This window comes from Indicator indicator, chromosome 13, assembly GCF_027791375.1.
Source record: "Indicator indicator isolate 239-I01 chromosome 13, UM_Iind_1.1, whole genome shotgun sequence".
Taxonomy (NCBI): Eukaryota; Metazoa; Chordata; class Aves; order Piciformes; family Indicatoridae; genus Indicator; species Indicator indicator.
Genome location: NC_072022.1, coordinates 27,239,926 through 27,265,907, shown reverse-complemented (window position 1 = coordinate 27,265,907; position 25,982 = coordinate 27,239,926). Strand labels below are relative to the sequence as shown.

Here is a 25,982-nt window from a genome sequence, read left to right as displayed (position 1 = left end):
ATCAAGGCTGCCAGCACACATAGCCATTAGCACAGCCAGCCAGAGACACCTTGAGGTGGCTTCACACCCTCCAAAGACCAGGAAGGTCAGCCCTGATTGCCCCCAGGCAGTGACACCAGCTGGGTGGAAAGAGCAAGGAAGGCAGTGGACAAACCCAGGCAGTTAGTGTCACTGGCACGGTGCTGGCTGGGACCCTGGGCCTCAAACAGCAGAGCTGGCCTGGTGCAGCCAGATGCTGCTTGCTCCCTCTGAAAGCACCACAGAGCAGGGCAAGGACAGGGCACACACCAGGAATCATTTTAATTGCTCCTCCCCAAGGCCTTCTTTATTCCAAGTCTGTGCTTGAACACAGGGCACTGCTGTACCACCCTCCTACCCCAAGGTCCAGACCCCAGCCAGCACTGGGACAGTGCTGAGAGCTGGTTCCCAGGGGGAGCACTGCTGCTGGGAACAGGCAGAACAAGCACATGGCTCTCACACACAGAATCGACCAGGTTGGAAAAGACCTCAGAGATCACCAAGTCCAACCTATTACCTATCACCTAACACCTCCTGACAACTAAACCATGGCTCCAAGTGCCACATCCAAGCTTGTTTTGAACACTTCCAGGGATGGTGACTCCACCACCTCCCTGGGCAGCACATCCCAAGGGACAATTACTCTTTCTGGGAAGAACTTTCTCCTCACCCTGAGCTTAAACTTCCCCTGGTGCAGCTTGAGACTGTGTCCTCTTGTGCTGTTGCCTGGGAGATGAGACCAACCCCCACCTGGCTACAACCTCCCTTCAGGTAGTTGTAGAGAGCAATGAGGTCTCCCCTGAGCCTCCTCTTCTCCAGACTAAACACCCCCAGCTCCCTCAGCCTCTCCTCACAGGCTGTGCTCCAGACCCCTCCCCAGCCTTGCTGCCCTTCTCTGGACATGTTCAAGTATCTCAATGTCCTTCTTAAATTGAGGAGCCCAGAACTGGACAGAGGACTCAAGGTGTGTCCTAACCAGTGTTGAGAATAGGGGAAGAATGACTTCCCTGCTCCTGCTCGCCACACTATTTCTGGTGCAGGCCACCAGCCCAGTCCTCCAAGTCCATCACCAATCCATGGGGAAGAACAACACAGCAAGAAAGGAAGCACAAGAAAACTGAGGGAGTATCAGACACATGCCCATTCCCACCCAACCCCAAACAACACTGGATTCTCTCTTAGCAGGTTTTGCTGCATCTGGCACTAATGCTTCTGCAAAGGCAAAAACCAGATGTGATCATTCCATCCTGGATGTCATTTGTTGCTTCCAGCAGCTTTTGGAGTGAGCTTTGGCAATGAAGCCTCTGTACTCAGAAAGCAGAGCAACAGTGACATGGGGTCACCCAGGGAAGGGGAGAGGCCTCATGGGCTGCTCCTCACCACTGCTCACAAGACTCAGGACAAATGGCTGAATGTTCTGGACATGAGGTTTGCCTATTTTATGCCTCTTTACATCTTCCCTCCTCAATTTTCCTACTTTTTTTTTTCTAATTAATTCAGACTCACAGAATGGTAGGGGTTGGAAGGGACCTTTGCAGGTCATCAAGTCCAACCCCCCCACCCCCTGCCAAGGCAGGGTCACCTAGAGAAGGTCACACAGGAACACATCCAGGTGGGTTTGGAATGTTTCCAGAGAGGGAGACTCCACCACCTCTCGGGGCAGCCTGCACCAGGGCTCCAGCACTCTTAAGTTAAAGAAGTTCCTCCTTATGTTTAGAAGGAACTTCTTACATTCCAGTTTGTGCCTGTTACCCCTTGTCCTGTCACTGCGCCCAATGAAAAAAAGCCTGGTCCCCTCCTCCTGCCACCCAGCCTTTAAGCATTGATCAGCACTGATGAGATCTCCCCTCAGGCTGCTCTTAGTCTTCCAGACTAAACAGTCCCAATTCTCTCAGCCTTTCCTCACAAGAGAGATGTTCCAGTCCCCTCAGCATCTTTATAGCCCTTTGCTGTACCCTCTCCAGCAAGTCCCTGTCCTTGAACTGGGGAGCCCACAATTGGACCCAATACTCCAGATGTGGCCTCAGCAGGGCAGAATAGAGGGACAGGAGAACTTCCCTTGACATGCTGGCCACACTCCTCTTGATGCACCCCAGGATGCCATCAGTCCTCTTGGCCACAGGGGCACATTGCTGGCTCATGGGCTGCTCGTTGTCCACCAGCACTGTTTCTGGTTTGGAGTTACCCAGCAGAGCTCCTGACCACAGGCAGCAGAGTCTGAGGCTGGTTTCTGGTTTTGCACAGCCTCTGAACCACCACAGTGCCACAGCTGCAAGGCAATGGTTTGACTTTAATTTCTTCCTGCAGGCGTAGAGCTGAGACTGTACCACAAATTCTGACCACTGCAGTGAGCCCTATCTCCTTTGTCTGAGTAGCTGGTAAGATTTCAAGATCCTGCTTCTATTCCTACTGAGGAGCAGGCCTTTGATGGTTTGGGGTTTTTAATGGACTATTTGCCACTCAGTCTAACAACTGCACCATTTTCCCAACAAATTTGCCACTTTCCAGCCCCTGCCTCTGCCAGGAGGATGAACTCCAGGATGGGAAGCAAAGGGAGAGGATTAAACCAGCAAAACAGCTCAGGAATCTGAACACTGCTGCTATCTTTTTGTTTTCCCAGGGATTCCTGCTTCCCAAGTTCCCTTGGGAAGAGCCCTGCGTCTATCTGCCCCCCTGAGCTGAGCTGAACCTCTGCACCCCAAAGGCTGGAGCTCACACCTAAGTGATGCCACAAAGTTAACAGCACTACAGAATCACTTGCTCAAAGGGCATCTGGAGTTTTAACTCTGCCTTAATTAAAGGGGAAACAGAGCCAATGATCTGCCACTCTGGGGTTGTTAGTGAAATTTGCTTTGCTTGGGGTTAAATGAAATAAATAAAAGTCCTCACTCTGCACCCTTAAGGAAGTGTAACACAAAGGGGGATGACAAGCCCAAAGGCAGCAGTGTAACTTAGGAGAGCAAAAATCTCTTTGGAAGTGGCAGTGCCCAAGCTCCAAGAGGGTAAGTTGTGATCCAGCCCAAACCCTGCCATGCTGACCGTGTCCACTGCCACCACGTGAAGTCTGGAATCAGTGGGAACTGCCACATTTTGAGTCAGAGCCCACAGAAAGCCCACTGCTGGAGCAGCACCACAACCATGCTGAGTCCTCCTCACCCTCTCCTCTCTTTCCTCCTGGCTGTTTTTATCCTTTCCACAGCTAGAGAAGGCAGTGTGGCAGCCACAGGAGGTGGCAGAGCAGAGGAGCTGCAGCAGGCTGGTGGGGTGTCCTCAGTGCAGCTGCAGCTCCTGCAGGGGTTGCATTTGACATCCCTCGCCCCTGCATGAAGACATTTTGATCTTGCAGGAGCCATCAGATGACTCATCTCTGGAATATCTGATGGGGCTAACGTCATCCTAAAAATGAATTCTCCTCAGGCACCGTTTTTCCAAGAAAAAGAAATAAAACGAAAGGAAAAAAAAGAAAGAAAATGTTTTAAAATGCTCTTAAAAAATCAGATTTCTGTTGCAGAGAGGGATTCCTGATTTAGGAAGCTGAGTGCTTATTTTTTGCTGCAGACAGTTGAGCAAGCATCCAAATTTAGGACAAAATTCCTGTGGCGTTTGAAGGAGGCAGAGGCCAGGCTGGAGCTGACTCAGCGGCTGGGCGCACAATTTGAATGCAGCCTGGGCTCAAATTGTCCTCTGCTATCTGAGGGCTGGATTAGCCCACAGGCCTTTCTCTTGATTAATGCACTACCCTAAGGACAGCCTTGCAGATTTCATTAGGCCTAATTAGGGAGCAGGGTATTCAACAGCGGCATGATAAAAATCTCGTGGTGATTGACAGGGCCCTGACCCCCTCCTTGCTCTACTCGCTGAGGTCACAGCGCTGCTGCTGCCTCCCTTTTTCTCCTAATTAAGATGGAACAACCTCCTCTCAGCACTGAGAAGGAACCATAAGGTGCACACACAAGGACATGTGTCCCAACAAGTGACACGTGCCCAGAGGGCCATGCTGCAGTGCCACAGCTCCGCCAGCCACCCCTGCCAGCAGGGATTCACAAAGCTCAGCGGGTCGGAAGGGACCCTCAAAGCTCATCCTGTGCAAGCCCCCTGCAGTCAGAAGGGACACCCCCAACTAGATCAGGCTGCTCAGGGTCACACCAAGCCTGACACAGCATGTCTCCAGGGATGGGGCCTCCACCACATCCCTGGGCAACCTGTTCCAGTATTTCACCTCCCTCATTGTGCAGAACTTCCTCCTCATGTCCAACCTAAACCTGCCCTGCTCCAGTTTCAAGCCATTGACCCGCATCCTATCACCACAGGCCCTTCTAAACAGTCCCTCCTCAGCCTTCCTGTAGGTCCTCTTCAGACATTGAAATGTAGCTCTAAGGTCTCCTTGGAGCCTTCTCTTCTCCAGGCTGAGCAGCCCCAACTCTCTCAGCCTGTCCTCATAGGAGAGGTGCACCAGTCCTCTGACCAGCTTTGTGGCCCTCGTGAAGGTACAGAAGATGGTACACCTCAACATGGAGGAGATCCTGGGGAGCAGACACCCCTCTCTTTTTGCTCTAGACCTCCAGACAGGTTTTGCTTTCATTTCACAGGGAGGACATAAAACAGGCTGAAAGTCCCCTTCCTGAGGTCTATTTTTGCCTCCTGGGGGCAGAGCAGATGCGCTGTATTTGCTCTGGGCTGGCTGCTCCCGGAGGACACCTGGGACCCAGGCCAAGGTCTGGGCAGGCAGAGCTGGAGGGTGCTGCCATTTGACAGGGGCTCCTCAAAGTGTCTGCTCTGCTTGTTTGTGTTCTAAAGATAGCAGAGCTCCCCAGCCAGCTCCTGCTGGGCTGCAGCTCTCTGCAGCACTCACACACCTGCCTGCCCTCGGCACACAGCAGGCATCTTCTTCAAGACAAACTGATTTTGGGGAGCACCAGGAGTGGAAGATGCAGTCATAGTTTGTAAAGAAAAAACCTCTGTGGTGTCTAAGAAACGTGTCGACACAAGAATAGCTCCTTGGAGAATAACAACATTACCCACAGGTAGGAAACCAAATACTTCAATATTAAGGTCCATTTTTTGTGGCACTGCTATTTTAGTAGAGCAAGGACATCACATCCACACTGAATTGCTGAAATAGCAAAAATTACTACTGAATGTCCCAATTTTTTTTATTTTTGGTAAACTAATAACTGAGCTGACAGGTTCCAGACAAATCTGATCCATTTCCCTAAACTGTTTTTGCAAAACATCTCAAGTTTGTGGTACAGCAGCAAAGGTTCCAAAGTGCCTGTTCAGCTTACACACAAAAGCTGACAAAGACCTGTAACAAACCCAAACCTGGGCAGCTGCTTCTCTGCTGTCTGGACTGCACAGGGCTTCATTGAAGGGATCTATTCCAGATTGTTTATTAGTTATTCTCCCACATTATCCAAGCTACTTCACTAAAAATAATAGCAGATTCCTTCCCAGTTTACAACCTAGCCCCTGCACTGCCTTTGCGTGGGCAGCAGAAGACTCCTCTCCACGCTCTGAAGCAGTGCAGTAAGGCTCTAATGTCACCTTCAGTTGTTACCCACGGACCTGGCAGCCCTTCACAAGGGTGGCAATTATCTCCCTCATTAAAAAAGGAAAGGAAGAGCCCTGCTGACAGCCACAGAAGAGCCAGCCATGCCACGGACAGGACAGGGAAGACTGGCTGGGTCCCGGCTTGTCCCTCACCCAGACACAAGCCCAGGCTGCTGCTGCAGCTCCGTCACTGCCAGCCTCCTCCTCCAGCACTGAGATGTGGAGGCACTGGCAGTGACCACAGACATGAGAAATCTGAGAGCAGGACCCTGGCATACCGCAAGCTCAGGTGATGCCTCCTCCTGTAGCAAAGGAGATTCACCTCCAAGTAACTCTGGTGTCTTGTTTCAATCTTTTCCCCTGGATGCTGGCTCGGAAAAGTGCAAGGCCAGTGGGGTAAGGCTGATGCAACCCAACAGCAGTGCAGTGGGAATTAGCCAGGGACTGCTGCAGGTATTACTGTCCCAGTAAACCCATCTTCACTACCAGACCCCCTCCCCAGAGGCTGGTTTAGGTCCCTGAGGGCAGGTGGGCCCATTGCCACCAGGGGTGGTGGCCATTCCTCCACCAAGGGTGATCTCTCAGGACCAGGATTCCCATCAGCACTGACAGCCCTAGCACTGCTCCTCATGCCAATGCTTCCTTCATGCATAGAAACATTTTAATTCCTCTGTTTAAAATGAGTTTTTCTTCCCCCCATGAGTCAGAATTAGTGTGATCTTGAAATCAATTTGAACACAAACAAATCCCTTTCAGTATTTGTAAGTGAAAGCATGACATGGGGTGGTGGGGCTGGGCATTTCAGCCCCAAGAGCCTTTTAGAGGTTCACCCCCACCCTGATCAAGACAAGACACACTTCTGAAGACAGGAAGGTTGCAGGACTGGTATCAAACCATTGTCATCCCACTGCCTGCCCAGCTGCGGCTGTGAGGGGCCTGGCTGCACCAGCAACCTGCAGCCACTGGTGACAGACACAACTCCCTCCCCAGAGCCTGGCCCTGCCAGGAGCCAACTCCACACGCTCAAGCCTCTGCTCTGCTTCCTGGCATTTGGTTCCAAGAAGAAGAAAACAACACTTTATCAAACCTGACAGGCATATTTTTCTTTCCCAGCTTTTGATATTTTAGGACACTACTAAATTCATTTTGTACTGTTTGGATTTGAAACGTTAAGAAAAAAAAGAAGGGAAAGGGGCTGGGATCCAGACATTTAGCACCTATTGCTGAAACAACAGCTAAGGTAAAACAGCAGCTGTACATTCACAGCCCAAACTCAGACAGGCCTCCTAAAAATCCCCTGAGGCTGTACTCTCTCTGCTCACACATCCAGAGGCACCCTGCCCTCTACTAAGCATCGTCCTTCCCTGAAGGGAGAGCACTTGTAAAAGAGACAGGATCAACACAGCACTCCCAGCCACGGAAATACAAGCAGGGTGCTCACAGACACCCAAATAACCCAGGGAGGAAAACACTCTTCTAAGATTCACCACAAGCTGTCCAGAGACACCAACAACAACCCGCTAGGAGTTAGATGGAAAACGAATCCTCATCTCGCTTACGTGGTTTGTGCTATTAAAAACAAAGAGTCCTCACAGTGACTTTGCTGTTTCTACGTGAAGTGCCCTTTATTCCAGCTACAGGCAGAGAGTCATTTGGAGCTGCTATAGCCTCACCAGAGCATTTCAAGCCCTGCCAGGAGTTATTTTCCCTTCATTCCCCTGATCCTTCCCTTTCCCCTGAGGAAAGCAGCAAAAAAAAGAGCGCAACCCAACACACCAAGAAATCAACAAGCATCAATAAAATAAGAGCAGCAAAACAGCCCAGTGCTGGCAGCCAGCAATCACTCCCTTTTGGGCTGCAGGGTTCCTCTGGCTACAACTGCTTCTTTCATTAACCGCATAGCCTCGGAAAGAAGGTAATATTTACTCACTTTCAATGAATCAAAGCAGGCGATTACACGTCCATTTTCGACTTGGCAGCTTTTCGATGGGTGTGCAAATTTACATTCCGTGTCTGGTCGTGAGCAAGTCCCCCTTTGGAACTCCCTACACACCTCCAGCGTTAGCCATTTTGTGTCCCGAATCGGCGTGACACTAACAGCCATCTTTTAGCCTTTACAGGTAGTTACAATCTCCAACGGAAACGGACCAACGAGCCGCTGAACCGATCAAACTGGAAATGATGAAAGTGCCACCTCCAGAATACTTCTTTTTTTCTTTCTCCCCCCCCACCCCCCCTGCCCCGCTCCCTATTTTTCACAGTACGTGCACAAGGGGGTGGCCGGGCTCCCACGGGGCAGTGGTGCCAGCAGGAGCTCACAGCGGTGCCACCGCTACCCGGCGCAGCCTCCGCACTCACAGCAAGGCCGAGAGCTGCCAGCAGAGGTGAAGGTTAAAAGGTGTGGCCGGGGCTCAGCAGCCCATCCTGGGAGCCCAGCGGAGCCCACAAGGCAAGCATGGACCCGGGAGCGGGGGTGTCCGAGCTGCTGGCAGGGAGGGGGGCTGGCAGGGGATCTCCAGGCAGCGGGGCGGGGGTCTGTGGTGCAACCGGGATCGATTAGTTTGGCATAGACAGATGCAGCAGTTTAGAGCAGCGACCGAGATGGGGGCTGTTGGGGGGATGGTTTGATTTGGTTGGTTGGTTTGTTTGTTTTCTCTCCTCTCCTCGGTTTTCGGGCAGCAGAGATCTGACCTTGGCGGCAAACTTTTATTGTACAGTAAAGCAGCCTGCGGCAAGGCCAGCGCCCTTCCCTCGGCGGGGCCCGGCCCGGTGGCGGCGATGCGCTGTCCTCGCGGTCTAGCTGGCAGCAAGCAAGGCAAAAGCAGCGGCTGCTCTAGCAGCGGAGACGTCAGGAAAGGCACTTCTTAGTACCAACCTGCAGAGAGAAGAGACAGGTTACAGTCGCGGCGCGGATCCCGGCTCCCGCCAGCCGCCGCCCGGCCGCACTCACGCCAGCCGGGAGAGGGGCCGCTGCCCCGCGCCGCGCCGGGCATGCTGCGCAGCCAGCCAATCGCGGGGAGCCTTGCAGCGATATTCCGGGCGGGGAGCCAATGGCGGGGGCCGTCTTATGAAAGGTCGCGCCTGTCAGAGGCTGCCCCGAGCGCCCGCCCGGGCTCGCCGGGCGCCGCAGGACGCGTGTGGGCCCGGGCGCTACCCGGCATGCAGCGAGGGGGCCGCACCATCGCCGCCGCCAGTGGTTCCGTCCGCGGCCCCCGCCCTCCGCCTGCGCGCCGCCGCCGCTCCGCCCCGCACGGCCCCCTCCCGCCGCCGGCGGCCCGCAGCGACCGGGCTGCCCCGCAGGGAACCGGGCTGCCCGCAACTCCTGCTCTGCGGTGGTTACCGACTGGGGTCAGGCCCTGACACGGCCCCTCCGCTCCTAATGACAGCCCGGAAACGCCGGTTATTCCCAGGACAGGGCCGGCCCGGTGCCCCGGCGGGCTGCTCGCGGGCTGCACTGGTAGCTAAGCAAAGCCACCCCCCACACGTGGCCGTTTCGGGGGTACCGCAAAGGTGCCTGGGCCTAGATTCACCCAAGAGCTCGGGCACGGTGCCGGCTGGTGTGGGGCTGCCCCTGCGGAGGATGGGGATGGTCAGCCAGCACTGCTCCCTCCCAGCCCAAGCCGCGGCTGAGCTGCACGCTTCTGATCACAGCACTCGCCCAGGAGTGACACCCAGGCATCCCAGGAATCACGGGGAAAACCTTCCCCCTGGGGGCCAAGGTGGGACGGGTGTTTTTCTGAGAGGAGTTTCAGGTACCTTGGTTTGCCACAGAACTCTGGTGCCACGTGCCAGTGTAAGAAAAATGATAAATACAACTCACATCCCACCTGGAGATCCCCAAAGAGCAGCCCAGAGCAGAGAGGCACTCATGGCAATGCCCACCAGAGCCCACAGGCAATACCACCAGCGAGACTTCTGCCAGCAGCATCCCATCCACTGTGAGACGGAGGGCTGCCTCCATCCCGGTCTTTACCCACAGACACTGCTCCAGAACAGGCCTGTTTCCCACCAAACCCAAAGCAGCATCACCAACACTGCCACCAGCAACATGTTTTGGGAACTGCTACTCAGTGTGGATGCAAACCAAGAGACAGGGGAAATCTACAAGGAGTCTTTTTTTATCCAGGGTCTAAGTAATTAGAACAACAAACTACAGAAGTAAAGCACACCTACTACAGGTAGTAAGATTACAACGGTGGTTTCCTTGCCCTCTAATCATGCCCACATTTTAATCCCTGCTGGCTGCAGACAACTTTGTGTAATTACTTTCAAGCACAAGTAAATAGCAAAGTGTCTTCTTGGTAAACACAGATACTCATCTGCTTCAGCCACCTAAAACTCAGAAGCTGGAGTCATCCCAGGCAGGAGCTGGGCCTATAGCAGAGACTCAAGTCTCAAAGACTCATTCCATGAGTGCTCAAGCAAACAAGTTTGGTTCTTCCCCTGCACCATGCTACTCAGCTGTGCTGGGTTAGTACCAAGCCCCAGAAGTGAAGAACCATGAGCTGGGAGCTCAGGATGCCACATGCCAGCAAGTACAGGTGGGTGCCCTGGTGGTACAGGCTCCAGGCATCCCCAGCCCCCTTTGTGCTGGACTGCCTTCCACATCAGAGAGCTGTCAGCCTGAAACACATCACCCAGACCCCAGCTGAGGTGTACAGCAACTCCTCCTTGTCCTGCACAGACATAGATAACAGATGTACCTGTTTCCTCCCACCATCACCCTTGAACACCACAACAGTCACTTTGGAAGAGATTTTGTTCTGGACTGACAGGAGAGGGTGATGCTGATACAGGCAGATCACAAGCTCTCCCTGGAAGCTAAGGAATATCTCTAAGCAGGGATTTTCTCCTGCTCATCATTCAGTAACACAATCCATTCCAAGCACTCATTTTTCCAAACCCCAAGAAGAGCTGGAGCAGCAGTTGATACATTCTACATGCTACAGCCAAGGCAAGTTAAAGGACATGCTTTCAGAGCAAGACATTCCATTTCACTCTCACAATATGAGTAGTCACTCCTAAGGAGGAAAGGAAGAGAGCACCAAGACAACACAAAAAATGAAACCAGATAGAGCTGTCTTGTGCTCACAGGTCGAGGAAGAAGCAACCTTCCTGGTAAAACTCACAGAACCATGCTTTATCCCTAGCTTTGTACTGCAGTTTCTATTTGGAGCAGGCCCAGCCACTTGCAGTGAAATCCTGCTGCTGTGGAGGTCACTGACACGTCTGCAACTGCACTAAAACCAGGCTGAATTTCACCCTTCATTCTCCAGGCTGTCAGCTACAACAAGAAAAGCATTACCTGAGGAGCTGTGACACCTCAGAGGTGCATCTCCTGAGCGTGAAGCAATGCTAGACAGACATTCTGTCTGCACAGTCACTTGAAGAAAAATTGTGTTGCTAAAATTCCTTATCTACCTGAAAACAGAGCCAGAAATGTCAGCTTTAAAAATAGCCTTCCAGCAAAACTAGGCTGAGTTCAGACCAGAGGTCTATCTTCGGGATCTCCACTGTTAGCAGATGTTAGCAGATCCATTATGTTTTAACCTGCACAAACTATCTTCCCTTCACTTTGAAATGCTCTTGTGATATTCCAAGTCAATAAGGAGTCCCCAGTCAGCCTCAGACACTAAAGGACACCACTGCCTGCCAAAGCCCAGCAGATAGGTGTGATGTCACTTTAGGCTGTCTCTGATAAGCCAGGAAAGGCTGCAGCAAATCCAGAGGGAAAAACCACAGTGCAAGGACAGGACAGGGGGAGACTGAGGTAATTTTTTTTTTAATTAATATTTATTTGGAGGCTGGCAGTTTCTAGACTCCACCCAGCTCCTCACTCAGCACTAAAGGCACAGCTAGGTTTTGGAGGTTCACATTTTGAAGTGTGGAAGTGTTTGCTACTTGTCTTGGGAGCGTTCCAACAACTGTCTGGCCTAAGCATAACCTTGCTTTCACTGATAATTGGGAACACAGGGAAAAAGCAGCTTAAAAACATTGACTGAAAATGCCAAAGTGGTTCTCAGAAAAGACAGGAGAGAGAAATCACACTGAGAAGACGTCTGGGAAGAGGGTAGGAGATGAGTTGGCTGTCTGCTGAGCTGGGTCAATGACATCCATTACCAAGCAGCTCCACCAATCAATGGAAAGGTTATCAGGAAATGCCCAAGAAAGTGAAACTAGCACAGAGAGGCCCATGTGATGATGGCTTCTAAGTTCTGATTAAGGATGTTCCATTTTTAGTACTTCCTGTTTTTGCTATAAAAAATGCAGCAGGGCCAGGCAGGTCTCTCCCTCCTCTCCTTACAGTCTTGGACACAAAATTGATGTACCAGCCCAGGAGCCTTCGCTGCAGCCACTGCTTTCACTCCTGCTGGAAGCTCCTGTTCACTCACACTCATCTCTCAGCATCTGTAGAGTTGGAGAGGCAAAAGTTACTACCCCGAGGAAGAACATGGCAGTGGAGAATGATGGTTTTATGCTCAGAGAAAAGTGGAAGCTGAAAAGCCCAGTCTCAGTGACACGAGAGCTGTCAGCAGGAGCAGATAATTACACAATGTGAATCCACCCTCATGACAATGGCTCTAACAAGATAGGAAATGGAATAAAATCAATATTCTGTTTACACTGACGAGTCTCGGGGCTCAGAATTGCCAAATGGCTGTCTTTTAAAGAAAGAAATACCAAAATTACTGACTGCCTTAGAGAATTTTTCCAACACCTCTCTGCCAAATTCAAAGTTTACCAATAACACATCTCAACATAACATTTGGAAGAGATACAGCAATTACTTCGTGGCACAGTCAAGGGGTATAATTACAGTGCTGTCACGAAATTAAGCAGAGACAATGAGCTAATTAACATCCTGGCCACATAACACTGAAGGACTGGTTAGAGAAAAATATTCTTTAGGAAGCTGCTGCTGAATAAACCATGCTGGACTTGCAACATCGCTCTGTAGGAACTGCAGCCACCAGGCTTGTACAGCAGCAAGTCAAAGCAACAAGACCCCTCTCTGTCTTGTACTTTCACATATAGTGTGGGGGGAATGCAGAGTGCAAAGGCAGAGCACCGAGCAGCCAGCTCTGAGGTAGGAAAGCCCAGACACTGAACCTTTTGAGATGTTATTTCACAGCCCCCACGTGCCCACTAACTTCGGACTTAGAGCTCGGTAAAGCTACAAGCACAAACTAGCATTCAACTGCTAAGGAAGTCCCACACCAGACTGGTAAAAAAACACTGCCAGCACTACCTCTGTGACCCAGATACTCTGCATAATACACATAGTTGTAGCAGTAGTACTGCTTAAAGGTTATTTCTGACAGCACTGCTTGGGAAGGCTGCACAACCTCCCACTGACTTCAGTGGGCTTCTCAAGCAGAGCCTCTCAGACGTGGTTTGATCCCCAGTCTGCTTCACAGCTTCTGAAACCCTTTTAGCAGCAACACCTACCTGAGACATTACATCTGAATGCAGCACACCCAAGTGTGCTCACTTCCTGAAAAAAAAAAAAAAAATCACAGAATCCTGGAATTGTGTTGGAAAAGACCTCTACTAAGATCATCGAGTCCAACTGCCAGCTAAGCCCACCATGACCATTAAACCATGTCCTAAAGTGCTGGATAAATCATGGGAAATGAGGCAACATGTCACAGTTAAGTGTCCCCAACTGCACATGCTCCTGCAGTATGCAGGAGTAAGGTAATTCCTTGAACTCAGTTCTCCAAGAGTCACAATCCCTACTGAAACTGGGAACCAGCTCCTAACAACAGGGAGTGGCACTGACCTACAGATCCCATAGCCCAGTCCTTCCTTCCTTTAATTAGAGAAATGCTGTTTTCATGTCAAAAAGTTCCACTGCAACTTCCACAAAGCCTCAACAGAGGAGATGTTTATGAATTAGCCACTGTTACTGTAATTAAAACCAACCTTCAAGTCCAGAAATAAGCCTGCTGAAGTTTTTCTGCTACAACCCAGTCTGTTATCCGTCTCCTTTGCAGAGTCTGGGATTCAGAAATGCAGAATTCCTGTTATCTGGCAGCATTAGCTGGATGTGGATTTGCAAAGCACAGCAGAGGAAGGTCAGTGACTGTCCCCAGACCAGGCTGTGTATGCTGCCATCGCTCTGCTCCTCCAGCCTGCACGCCACAGCCACAAAACAGTGGGAAGGACACTCATTTCAATCCATCTGCTGCTGATTTATGTCTCACAAAGCACCCCCCAAGCCATCCATGACACTGAAGCTGCACAGACTCTTTCTGGTAAGTAAAAAACACATCCATGCTTCAATTCCTCTTACCATAGCATTTATGCCATACATTACAGAACTAGGAAGTCCTGTGTCATCCTGACAGAGGGGAATTTCAGCCCTAAAAGAAGGGACATTTCCCACACAAGCCTAACAAGAAGCTGTTTATCTTTAAAAGTTAAGTTAAATCTTTAACTTAAAGCTCCCAGAAGTCATAAAAAAAAAAAAAAACACTAAACTGAACTGAAATAACCAAAAGGCCTTTTACTAAAATCAGCCTTAGGTGCTTGCTCTAATAAATATTAAACACAGATATTAGAAGGGCTGTAACAAAACAGCTCTGCACCCTTCCCAAAAGCACAGAGCTGTTCATTAATCAGGCTCCTGCCCATTAAAGACACCTTGTTTGATTAACTGCAGACATACCTAACCTAAACTGAGGGACACAGCAGAGCAGCAAGGCAACTTAGGGCATAGCCTCCCACCAGGACCAGTCTCCTACAAGCACAGCTCTCTTTTGGGTCATCATGGCAGGGCTGAGCAGGGCTGGCCCAGATGAATGGCCTGCCCCACACCATCCTCTGCCACCAGAAGGGCACATTTCACTTGGTTTGGGTGTTTGCCTCAAGAACACAGCCGCATGACAAAAAGCTCAGCATGGGCCCCACAACTGAGATTCAAAACTGGAAGGTTCTTGTAACAGTAGCAGGAGAGCTACACACCACTGAAACCAGTCCCAGACAGGCAGGGGATTTCTAATGGCCCCTGCCTGTTCAAATAGAAAACCTTGCACATACCAAACAGGATTCTTAGCCTCATCCACAGTAACAGCTACAGGGAAAAAAACCAGGTCCATGACTCAGCACGGGACACGGCTGCTTCCCTCCAACAGCAGATTCCGCTGATGCCGATGGTTTCAGGAAGGAGGAGTGAGAGCTCCTCAGGTCACCAGAGATGCAGCAGCCACCCAGCCCAGCTGCCTGCAGGTCAGATGCCTGAGCATCTACTGCTTAGCAAGGGGAAAAATCCTGGCACCTTGCTACTGCTAAGGTTCAAAATGACATCTGCATTACCTGCAAAAGGTTCCCACTTTTCTACAACCAGCTCTACCGTTTCTCACTTCCCCTCCACAGCAGCAGGCTGCCAAGCTTGGCTCTTTCCCTCCCCAGAAGTGGACCTCAGCAGTGGGTACAATGGGTCTGGAGGGGCCACTGTGGTGAGCACTACAGCACAGGCACAGTCAGTACTGACATTATTACTAATGGCATTTGCTCCAGCCAGTGAGCTCCTCCTTCCCCTGTCTGCCTCCTCACCAAACTCCAAGCTACAGAGTCCTTCTTGCCCCTTTGCACAGCAGTTGCTTTGCTGCGTAAGTAACAACGAGCTAGGAGTGTGCATGCATCCACCACATCTATGCACACATCAAATTAATCAGTGAAATTAAAACTCAATTTAATTACCAGTAACAGACCAGGCCATTCATGTCACCTGCTCCAAGCTGGTACTGTTGTCTCACCCCTCCAAACCCCTGTGGACCGTGAGGCCACCAGCAGGCATCTTCAGAAGCATGCAGGTGGGGCAGCTGGGGGCTGAGTGCCTGCTGCACACCAGGCATGCTCCCAGTGAGGCAAAACCAAGTTATGGGTACGTGCATTGCCTCATCTTGCATCTCACTTGAGGGCAACCAAAAAGGGACATGAACAGAGAGAATGAGGAACACGTTACACCCAGTTCCGCTTTCGACAGCAAGCTGGAACTCAGGTTTTGACAGCCTGGTCACCTCAGTTCAGGAATGCTGAGCTGTGGCAGTGCTGTGACAATCACAGCTTCTCTCCAAGGATGAGAAAATTACATGGGAATCGGTGAAAGCAGGGTGAGTGGTGTGGTATGGACTGAAGTGGAGCTATGGGCAGCACTGAGCCATCATCCCCAGCACCCTGAGGAAGGCTAAGGGGGACCCACACCTCCAAAATCACCCCAGACTCCAACATCCAGAGCACTGCCACACCAGTGAGGTATCAGCAGGACAGGGCAAGGATGAGACTGCCCAGCTCCTGTTAATGTGGGTCACAAACAACGACAGCACTGGGGAACTACTCCAGCATCTGCTGGAAGACAGGAGGTAAAGCCAACTGTGCTCCAGTTCAAAGCCGTCTGTTTCTCAAAGGATCTCAAAACCAGAAGGCAGTATTCTCCACGGTTAAACACATTCTGGCCTTACACTTCATTTATATTTATCAGTCCTATCCTTCCAGCACAATAAAAAACTTAAGATAACCTATCAGAAAACACAATGAATCCAAAGTAATTTTATTATTTCAGACTCTAAAGGTCTACAGAATGGTGCTTTCTAATCCTCTGTGCTCTGCCACCACCTGAGGTACACGAGAGAATCACAGAATTATTGAGGCTGGAACAGACCTCTGAGGTCATCAAGTCCTGCCTATGACCTAACACCACCACACTGATCATGGCCCTAAGTGCCACATCCAATCTTTCCTTAAACACCTTCAGGGATGGTGACTCTACCACCTCCCTGGGCAGTCCATTCCAGTGTCTAATTCCACTTTCCATGAGGAATTGCTTCCTAACATCCAACCTAAACCTCCCCTGGCACAGCTTCAGGCCATGCCCTCTGCTCCTGGCACAAGTTGTTATGCACTAAGAGCAAAATGATCCTTCACCATGCAGCAAAACCAATCACAGAATTGCTTTGGTTTGAAAAGACCTCCAAGATCCAAGTCCAACCATCAGCCCAGCACCACCATGGCCATTAAACCATGTGCATAGTGCCATGTCCACACATTTCTTGAACACCTCCAGGGATGGGGACTCCACCACCTCCCTGGGCAGCCTGTTCCAATTCAAGTCTAGGAGATGCTTTCCCTGGCTTCCCAGAGCTGGCTATACATGGAGCACTCAGCAGCACAGAAACACTCCGTGATCTGCTCAGTTTTGGAACCTGAATGATCTCACCCAAGCTAAACACACGTGCCTTCAGCTAGAGCAAGGAAAAGCTCCACATTAGTCACCAGCATTAAAAAAGAAATAACAAAACCTGAATGACTCTGCTTGATTTCAGGAGAGAAGGGAACAATGTCTCTGAGACCATTTTTAATCAGCATTTGCTATGCTTTACTGTTCTGCTGCTTCATCTCCAGTCCCTGCATTTACATAGCTAACAAGAAGCATGAGCAACAGCCCCACTGCTGATGGCCCCTGCTCAGAACAGCTCCTGCTGCACACAGCCTCAGCAGCAGGAACACCACCAGGGACTGAGGAGAACTACTGGGGACTTCTGAGCATGGCTGTCCCCAGCACACAGATGGCAGCAGTGCAGGCAGCCCCTAGAGACAGACTGCACACAGGGAGCCTTCCTCCCCTCCTCCCTCAGGAGCAGGGCTTGGTGATGAATCTTTTTTGCACACATGGAGCCTTCCTCCCCTCCTTCCTCAGGAGCAGGGCTTGGTGATGAATCTTTTTTGCACACAGGGAGCCTTCCTCCCCTCCTCCCTCAGGAGCAGGGCTTGGTGATGAATTTTTGCAACACTCACTCTGTTCATGGATTCCCTGATTCCTGAACCACCCAGCTGGTGTCACACTGCTTGCTGGCAGCTTTTCTCTTGTTTCTAGCTTTTGGCTGTTGGTAGTAAATACGAACTTAGAGGAAGATGAAGATGAGACTTCTGGTTAGTTCAGTGCCCAGAAGGCCTGTGACCATACAAGAGAGAGCTGCAACACCATCACACATATAGCCCTGCAGCAGAGACCCCAGACACCATCACCATGGAGCCCTGGGGCCACCAAGCAAACACAGCTTCAAGGACACTACTGGTGTCACACACAAAGGCACAGGAGATCAGCCACAGCTCAATGAACTTGTCTGATAAAAAAAAAAAAAAAAAAAAAGAGCAAGCAGCAGCCTTGCAGGGAAGGTGCAGTGACTTGTGGCAGCACCTCCTGCATCACCACAAACGGCCCCTGCAGGGGGTTTCCAGCCTGGCCAGTCAGATTTTTAATCACTGTTGTTTCTGGGTGATGGATCAGGTCGTAACCCTCCTGCCTCACTGGGGTTTTACTGATGGCTGTGACAGGGCTGACCTGTCTGAGCTGATCACAGAGTAATCAAGGAACATCTCCGAGGCAGAAGGAACATGGAGCCTTCATTACCCTCTTGCACCCTTGTGTTCCTCCTGGTTTCCCACTGTAAGCTGCCACACCACTCTCATTCCCACAGCTCGTGCCTGCAAATGCTCTCTCCCAGCTTGTTCTGCTCCCTTTAACTCTCCTTGCAGAGAAATGGCCTTTCTATAGCCATGCAATGTAAAAATGGATCATTTTCCCTCAAAATGCCTGCTATGATAGGAGAAAAACACCAATGTTCATGTGTCAAAGGCCTACAGGACCAAAAATGAAAGGCAATTTTTGAAGTACCTAAAGCACTCACATTCCACCCTTGTCATTAGGGTCACTTTAAACAGTTTTTGCTAGCAGCACTGCACAGCAAGTAGAGAGGATACCCAAAACATTCATCTTCCCTGCTTCCCTCTGTTTTCATCCTCACTTGGAAGATTCCCCTCTGTCCTCTGCTTGAGCCTTCTTCCATCTGTCCCCTGCTTGAGCCCTCCTCCATCTGTCCCCTTTTTCATTAACCTGCCTGTGCCAGCCCCCCAAATTGAACAGCACAGGGAAGGGATTTGGGGAAAAGCTCAAATGTTATCGTTTTCTTTCTATTCTCATCTCTATCTCTAAAATCCATTTAAAAGTACTAAATATTAGAATTTAAAATTCCAGCCTTACACAAAAAAAAAAAAAAAAATCCCAAAACATGGAATATTTGGTTAATAGCTTCTGGAAAGAATTAACAAAAAGCAATTTGTATAAAAATTATGATTAAAGCCAGAAAGCTTCGTGGTTGTAGAAAACAAAGCAAAGAAACCCAAATAACTTTTGACAGTCATGCAGAAAAAGGAGTGAAAGATGTTCAAGTTGTTCTATTTCAGCTGCCACCATTAACTGTATTTAATTAGAATTGAACAGAGCTCTGTCTGCTTTTCACCCTCACCCCTGCCCCCCCAAAAAAGAGAAAAATAACATAAAAAAGCTCCTCAGAGATTGATTTCTGCAATATATTTGCACATAAACACGAGACTGATAAGCAGCAAGGTATTTTCCCAGGGACTTTCTCCTAAGCAGCCTGCAAGGCTCAGGCACAGCAGCAAGTGCCTGCACTCCTGCAAGAGCATGTTGAACTGCTGCACATCAGAAAGCTGCAAAGCACAGAATTACACTCTGAGTATCACAGCCTCACTCCTTTGATTCTTCACTGCTTGGAAAAGAAGGCTCCAAGTGCCTACACATTGAGCACTGAAGAGAGGTTGTTGAGTTTCCTGCTCTGGAGACTTTCAAGACCTGTCTGGATGCCTTCCTGTGTGACCTGCCCTTGGTGACTCTGTTTTGGCAGGGGGGTTGGACTGGATGATCTCCAGAGGTCCTTTCCAACCCCTACCATTCTATGCCTCTAAGGGTTTCCATATGAAACTACCCATGGCAAGGGTTTCACTGCAAACCAAAAGCAGTCATGAAGTCCAGAATGCTGCCCAGGCATAAGGGAGCCTTCCAAGCACTGCAAAAAACAGCTTTGGTTTTTCTTCCAAGCTTCAGAGAGGGAATGGATTGAAACTTCAGGAGGGGACTGAAGATTAGGAAGAAATTCTTGACAGTGAAGGTGGGGAGACACTGGAACAGGTTGCCCAGGGAGGTTGTGGATGCTTCCTGCCTGGAGGTGTTCAAGACCAAGCTGGATGAGACCTTCAGCAACCTGGGCTGGTGGGAGGTGTCCCTGCCCACACAGCAGGGAGGTCAGAACTGGATGATCACTAAGGTCCCCTCCAACCTAAACCATTCTGTGATCTCCTGGAGCACTGTGTAGGTGTCACTGCAGCAGATACTGTCACTGGCAGAACCAAAAGGCTCTTGGCAGTGTAGCCTTGTCCCACGCCAGCTGTGGGCTGGCCCATGGAGGGCTTTGGCCGTGCACTCATGGCCCATCCCCTCCCAGCCAAAGGGCAGAGCTGGGGTTGAGGCATGACCAAGAGAGGAGAGCTGAGGCTGTGCAGGGCTGGGCTAAGAAGCTCTGCCTGCTCTCCCTTTTTTAGAAGGAACAATTCCCAGTAAGGCCTCTGGAAGCAGGATTGGGCCCAGAGCCCACACATGCCCTGGGTTCCCAAGTCCTTACTCATGGCTCGCAGTCAGCCTTGCTGGAGCAGGAACCAGCAGCAGGGCAGGAACACACAGAGCTGCTCGGGCAGTGTGGGCAGCAAAGGCTGCGGGAGCCTGGGGTCCAGCCCCATGCTGCTCCTCCAGCCAGGGCAACACCTCCCTGCCCCTGCCTGCTGCATTAAACACCACCCCTGTGCTTCTCAAGCACCAGCTCTCTGCAGGCACGTGTGAAGGGTGAAGGCAGGCACAGTCAGCCCAGCTTCCCGCGCTGGCTCTTCAAGCAAACTTTGCACTCAGAGCCACCCAAGCCAGGGCACAAGTTATTTAGATTGCTTTTGACATTTCACTTTTCTCTCTCCAAATAATACCTGCTCCAAGTTCAAGCCCAAGGCATATTTAGCCTTGCCAGCTGATCCGGGCCCGTCTCATGCCTTACGACACTGTTATCATCGCCAAGCTGAGCAAACAGGGCTGCTGAGCCCTATTAATCTTCTGAGACACCACATCTGAAACTGCAGAAACAAAACATCTCGCTACAAGATACATGAAATGTGGTCTGGTGAGATAAGAAGGAATTTGGTGCCTGCTCTGTTCATTTTTTTTTTTTGCTCTTCCACTGCACGCAAGGCTGATGAGCTCCCGGAGGAACCAACTCCAGCTGCAACCTTACTGACAAGTGCCTAAGTGACAAAAAGCCCTTCTACAGCAGCAGGATTCATCCAGGCCAGGCAGCAAGGGGTGCTCCCAACAGGGAAAATCTGGTCTGAAGGCTGGAGTTTGAACTGCTACCAGTCAGTCACGGAAATCAAAGAATGGCTTAGGCTGGAAGGGACCTTAGAGGTCATCTACTCCAACCTTCCTGCCATGGGCAGGGACACTTCACGACGGGACTTGGTTGCTCAAGGCCTTATCCAACCTAACCTCCAGGGAGGAGGCATCCACAACCTTTCTGGGCAACCTTTTCCAGTGTCTCACCACCCTTGTACTGAAGAACTTCTTCCTAAGCTCCAGTCTAACCCTGCTCTCCCTCAGCTTCAAACCATTCCCTCTTGTCCTGTCTCAGACACCCTCATGAAAAGTCCTTCTGCAGCCTTCCTGTAGGATCCTTTCAGGTATTGGAAGAGAGCTCTAAGGTCCCCCTGGAGTCCTCTCTAAGCTGAACACCCCCAGCTCCCTCAGCCTATCCTCATAACAGAGGTGTTCCAGCCCTTGGATCACCTTTGTGGCCCTCCTCTGGATTCGCTCCAACACTTCTCTGTCCTTCTTACATTGAGGACACCAGACCTGGATGCAGAAAAAACCAAGACGAGTCCAAGAGAGCTGGGCTAATGTTGGGAGGGCTGAGAGCCCACTTCTCAAAACCTCAGATGGCCAGATGTATTTTAAACCTGCCTGGTCCTTATTTTATTTGTGCTGAAATTCATTCTGGTTCAGCTGAACAGCTGGCATATTTATGTCCCAAAATAATTTTCCTGTGAAAACCAGTATTTGCCAAAAGCCTCAGAGCAGCACAGGCAGTTGCAGGCTTTGACAGTGCTCCATGATCTCTGGAGAACCCTTCCAACCTCTAATGTTTTGTGATTCTGTGAAACAAAGGCTGGAGAATGCTTCTCTCCCAGACTTGTCACCAGCAGCAGCCAGCAGCTCCAGGAGGTGGTGGGGCTGCAGAAGGACACATGGAGGTGGGGGCTGAGCTGGCACCAGGCTGTGTGACAGCAGGGACAGGTTAGTGCCCACTGTACACTTGGCTTAAGGCTTTTGTGAGCCTGGCCACACAAAGCTCATAACCAGCTGTGACTGTGGTTCTCCTGTGCACTCTGTAGGTTCAACAGGAAACAAACTTTGAGCTTACTGTGAGCATCCCAGGGACAGGAGGTGCTTTTACCTTACAAATCACTGCTGGTGCTCCTAATTCCTACCAAACTGCCATTATTCCATTGGAAAATGAAGCTGCATTTAGGGACAACTTGTGCTAGGCTCATCTAGGTCACATCTACTGCAAACTTGGACTTTTTGTTAAAATGCATTACAAGAGAGTTCTCCCAAATAGAATCATGGAATAGTTTTGGTTGGAAGAGACCTTCAAGATCATTGAGTCCAACCTTCAACCCAACATCACCATGGCCATGTCCCCAAGTGCCATGTCTACACATTTCTTGAACACTTGCAGGGATGGTGACTCTTCTCCCAGGGAACTAAGGACAGGACAAGAGGAAATGGCCCCAAGCTGCAGCGGGGAGGGTTTAGTTCAGATATTAGGAAGAATTCTCTACAGAAAGAGTGGTCAGACATTGGAACAGGTTGCCCATGGAGGTGGTGGAATCACCATCCCTGGAGGTGTTCAAAAAATGAGTGGACATGGCACTTCAGGACATGGTCTAGTGGTGATGGAGGTGTTGGGCAGAAGGTTGAGCTCAATGATCTTGGAGGTCTCTTCCAACCTTAACGATTCTATGAACCATGGACCTAAGTGGTGATGTGCTCATCACAACTGGGACATGGCTTTAATGGTCCTTTCCTTCCTAACTGCTGCAAACTCCCACTGACACTAATGGCAATCAATGGCCCAGGCTCAGGGCAGCCCAGCCTCCAAACCTCACCAAAGAGAGCAGCAAAAAACCACTCCCATCTTGATCCTCTGAGTAAATAAGTGGGGGGAAGGGAGGGAGTAGCAGGAAGGAAATGTTGTGTACTTTGCTGTTACTTGGGAAACTATGTTTACACGATGGAATTGTTAATGAAATTAAAATTAAAACAATAATCAGAGGCAACTGCTGCAGGAACACAAACAGTGGAGACCACCAGACACACAGGCAAAGGAAAGCCCTGGAGCTTCTGCCCTGTGCTGGGCTAGGCAAAGCAGATCTGAAGAGAGTCCCTGGGGAAGTCACCAAAGCCATTCAGATTCACAGAGTGGGTATGGGCAGGGATGCCTCCTACCAGAACAGCTTGCTCCAGGCCCCATGCAACCTGGCCTTCAACACTTCCAGCCTTGGAGGCTCCACAGCTTCTCTGGGCAACCTGTTCCACTGCCATACCATCTTCATGGGGAAGAATTTCTTCCTAACATCTCATCTAAATTCAGCTTCTTCTAGTGTGAAGCCATCATTCCTCATCCTGTCACTTCATGACTTGGTCAGATGTCCGTCTCCAACTATCCTGCAGCCCTCTCCAAGTCCTAGAAGGCTGCTTCCAATCCCACACCTTGCAGCTGTCAGGTGTACAGAGCACATGAACAGGAGCCTGGATCTGCTCATAGCTCAGCAGGTCTCCAAGCCCTCTGGCCAGCATCTGCAGGTTTCTCTTCAGGATTATCCTGCCACCCATTACAAACAAACATAAACCAGGTGACTCCAGGCAACACCTGAGAGCTGACATTAGCAACCTTCCCAGCTCACCCTGAAAAATCATCACAAAAACACACAAAAAACCACAGAAAAACTCCTTCTGGACAGGAGCAGCTGCAGGAACATGTGGAGGAATATCCAGTTACAAGAAGTCACCCTCAGCATGGACACAAACCATCAAAATACAACAGCAGAAGGGATGAGAAAGTCATCTGCAGTTTTATCTTGCTGAGCTGGGCTTTGCAACAGCAGCATCACCTTTTCCATAGTGTTTGTGTTTAAGCCTGTGTAAGGCAAACATCAACTAAGCGTTTGAAAGTAAGGAGCAGCTCCAGCAAGGCATCTCTTTAATCCAACCCTGGGACTTCCTCCATGTTAGGAGTGAGAGAAACACTGTCTGCAGCTTGGATAGGCAGTTCCTAAGCAGCAATCATCCTCTAGCTGGACAGCAAGAGGTGCTAAGGCTCAGCCTCCTCATTATAGGCATTCCTGTGTTGTTGCCACTTCTGCATTCAATCCGAAGCAGCAGGCTAAAACAAGGGCTTGAAGGGAACAAAAGCAGAGGGGAAAGTATCTGTTTTAAACTCCAAAGGGTCTAAGAACCTGGCAGTATGGTGAAACCATGCAGCTTTCATGGTCTCTGGGCAACCAAAGTGGAGCAACATCCATGCTGGCTGCAGCTGTTTGGTGAGACACATAGAATAGTTTGGGATGGAAGGGACCTCCAGAATCATCCAGCTCCAACCCCCCTGCCATGGGCAGGGACACCTCACACTACAGCAGGTTGCTCACAGCCACATCCAGCCTGGCTGCAAAACCCTCCAGGGATGAGGCTTCCACCACCTCCCTGGGCAACCTGGGCCAGTGTCTCACCACCCTCATGGGGAAGAATTTCTTCCTCACATCCAATCTGAATCTCCCCATTTCTAGTTTTGCTCCATTCCCCCCAGTCCTATCACTCCCTGACACCCTCAAAAGTCCCTCCCCAGCTTTCTTGGAGCCCCCTTCAGATCCTGGAAGGCCACAAGAAGGTCTGCTCAGAGCCTTCTCTTCTCCAGACTGCACCACCCCAACTCTCTCAGTCTGTCTCCATAGCAGAGCAGCTCCAGCCCTCTGCTCATCCTCATGGCCCTCTCTGGACACCTTCCAGCACCTACAGATCCTCCTGCATCGTCACCTTCTGCACTTCACACGTATTCTCCAGGTCTTCAACACACAAGGACTCTGAATTTGGGAAGTCCAAAGGCAGGAATGCAAAGGGATGCAGCTGGAACATGGGGCAAATGCCACATGTCCTCTAAAAGGCACTCTGGGGACAGGCAGCAGTGACTCACCTCACGCATCCTTTTCAAGAGCATCTTCCCCACTTATCAAAGTTTGGAAAGTAGCATTTTCAGTGCTCCTGACACATGCCAATGGACAGGCTCCAGAAACCTCCATGCAAAGCAGGTGTTAAAGGAAAGCAACAACAGCAGCACCTGCTACTTTCAAAGGCTTGTCAGCGTGTGGCATTTGGCATGCAGCTGGCTAAAAGTGTTGGTTTGTGCACTCCTTGGCCTCACCATGGGAAGAAGAACACAGATAAAGTCAGGATTTATTACCTACTCCCTGCTAGAAAATGATGAGCAGTATTTGAGACTTAGTGAAGCAACAAAGTAGAAGAAATTAAGAGGTGGAGCAATGGAAAAGCAAATTAACCTTTCTCCAAAGCTGCAAATGAACATCTACACTGGAGGCTTGAAGCAGCTTGGTTCACGCTAACTGATTTCTGATTATATTTTTGAGCTTCCCAAAGCAGAATGAACCAAGAGCAGCTCCAGTCTGAAGAAAAAGAATCAGCAAAACTCCCTGAAATGTTGTCCTGTCCCCATGGCAGCAGCAGAAGCTGGGTGCCCCTCACTGAACCCAGCACAGAGCCTCCTGGGGAGGTAGCCCAGGAACCTGCATGGATCCCTCAACCCCCATTCCACTATCCTGAGCTTAGGATTGTACTTTGGGGACCTCCTAAAACGAATGGGGCTGGCATCCCTCACACCACTGCACACCAGCCACAGCAAAGGAGGAACTTCTTGGCCCCGAGTGCCTGCAGAAGCAACCCTGAGTGAAGCCTGCTCTGCATGACGACTGCAATTGCTTCCGCAATTAGACGACAACATACCAGAGAAATTTCAAATTAATATCCTCTGCCTCCACTAATTAAACTGCTTTGTTGATAATCCTGAAGACAGCTACTATCCACTGCCTTGTTAATCTACCAGCCACTCTACCTAATCTTCAGCCAAGGAGGGAAGAACACAGTCAGACACCAGCCAGGGAGGGTCCAGCTGTCAGCAGCCATGGGACACATCCAAACTGGTGATTTTCTGTGTTCCTTTACAGCTTTCAGCCCCAAACCCACAAAGCTCGTGCCTAGCCAGCACTGGCAGCGAGCAGCAAGGAGGATTTTGTGGGGAGGTGAACAGAAATGACAAAGCTGTTCCCAGCACAGGGAGTGCTGGCAGGGTGCAGTGGATGGATGGAGACCATAGCATCTGCTGCAGCCCAGGGGAGCTTCACCAGACAGCAGCTCTGGCACTTTCTGACTCTGGTGAGCTGCAAGT

General features: G+C 50.4%; 1 protein-coding gene across 6 annotated transcripts in view; it reads right to left on the bottom strand.

Moving 5' to 3' along the window:
- MBNL1 (muscleblind like splicing regulator 1) overlaps positions 1-25,982 on the bottom strand; it is a 103,429-nt gene that overhangs the window by 63,913 nt on the left and 13,534 nt on the right. For 4 of the 6 annotated variants that reach the window (XM_054385925.1, XM_054385926.1, XM_054385927.1 and 1 more), the window contains exon 1: positions 7,499-7,775. The exons of the other annotated variants lie outside the window; for them this stretch is intronic. In XM_054385925.1, coding sequence (XP_054241900.1) covers positions 7,499-7,672 — 174 coding nt within the window. In that variant the 5' untranslated portion in view covers positions 7,673-7,775. Of the gene's footprint in view, positions 1-7,498; positions 7,776-25,982 lie in introns of those variants that run through there. 6 annotated transcript variants of the gene reach the window in all.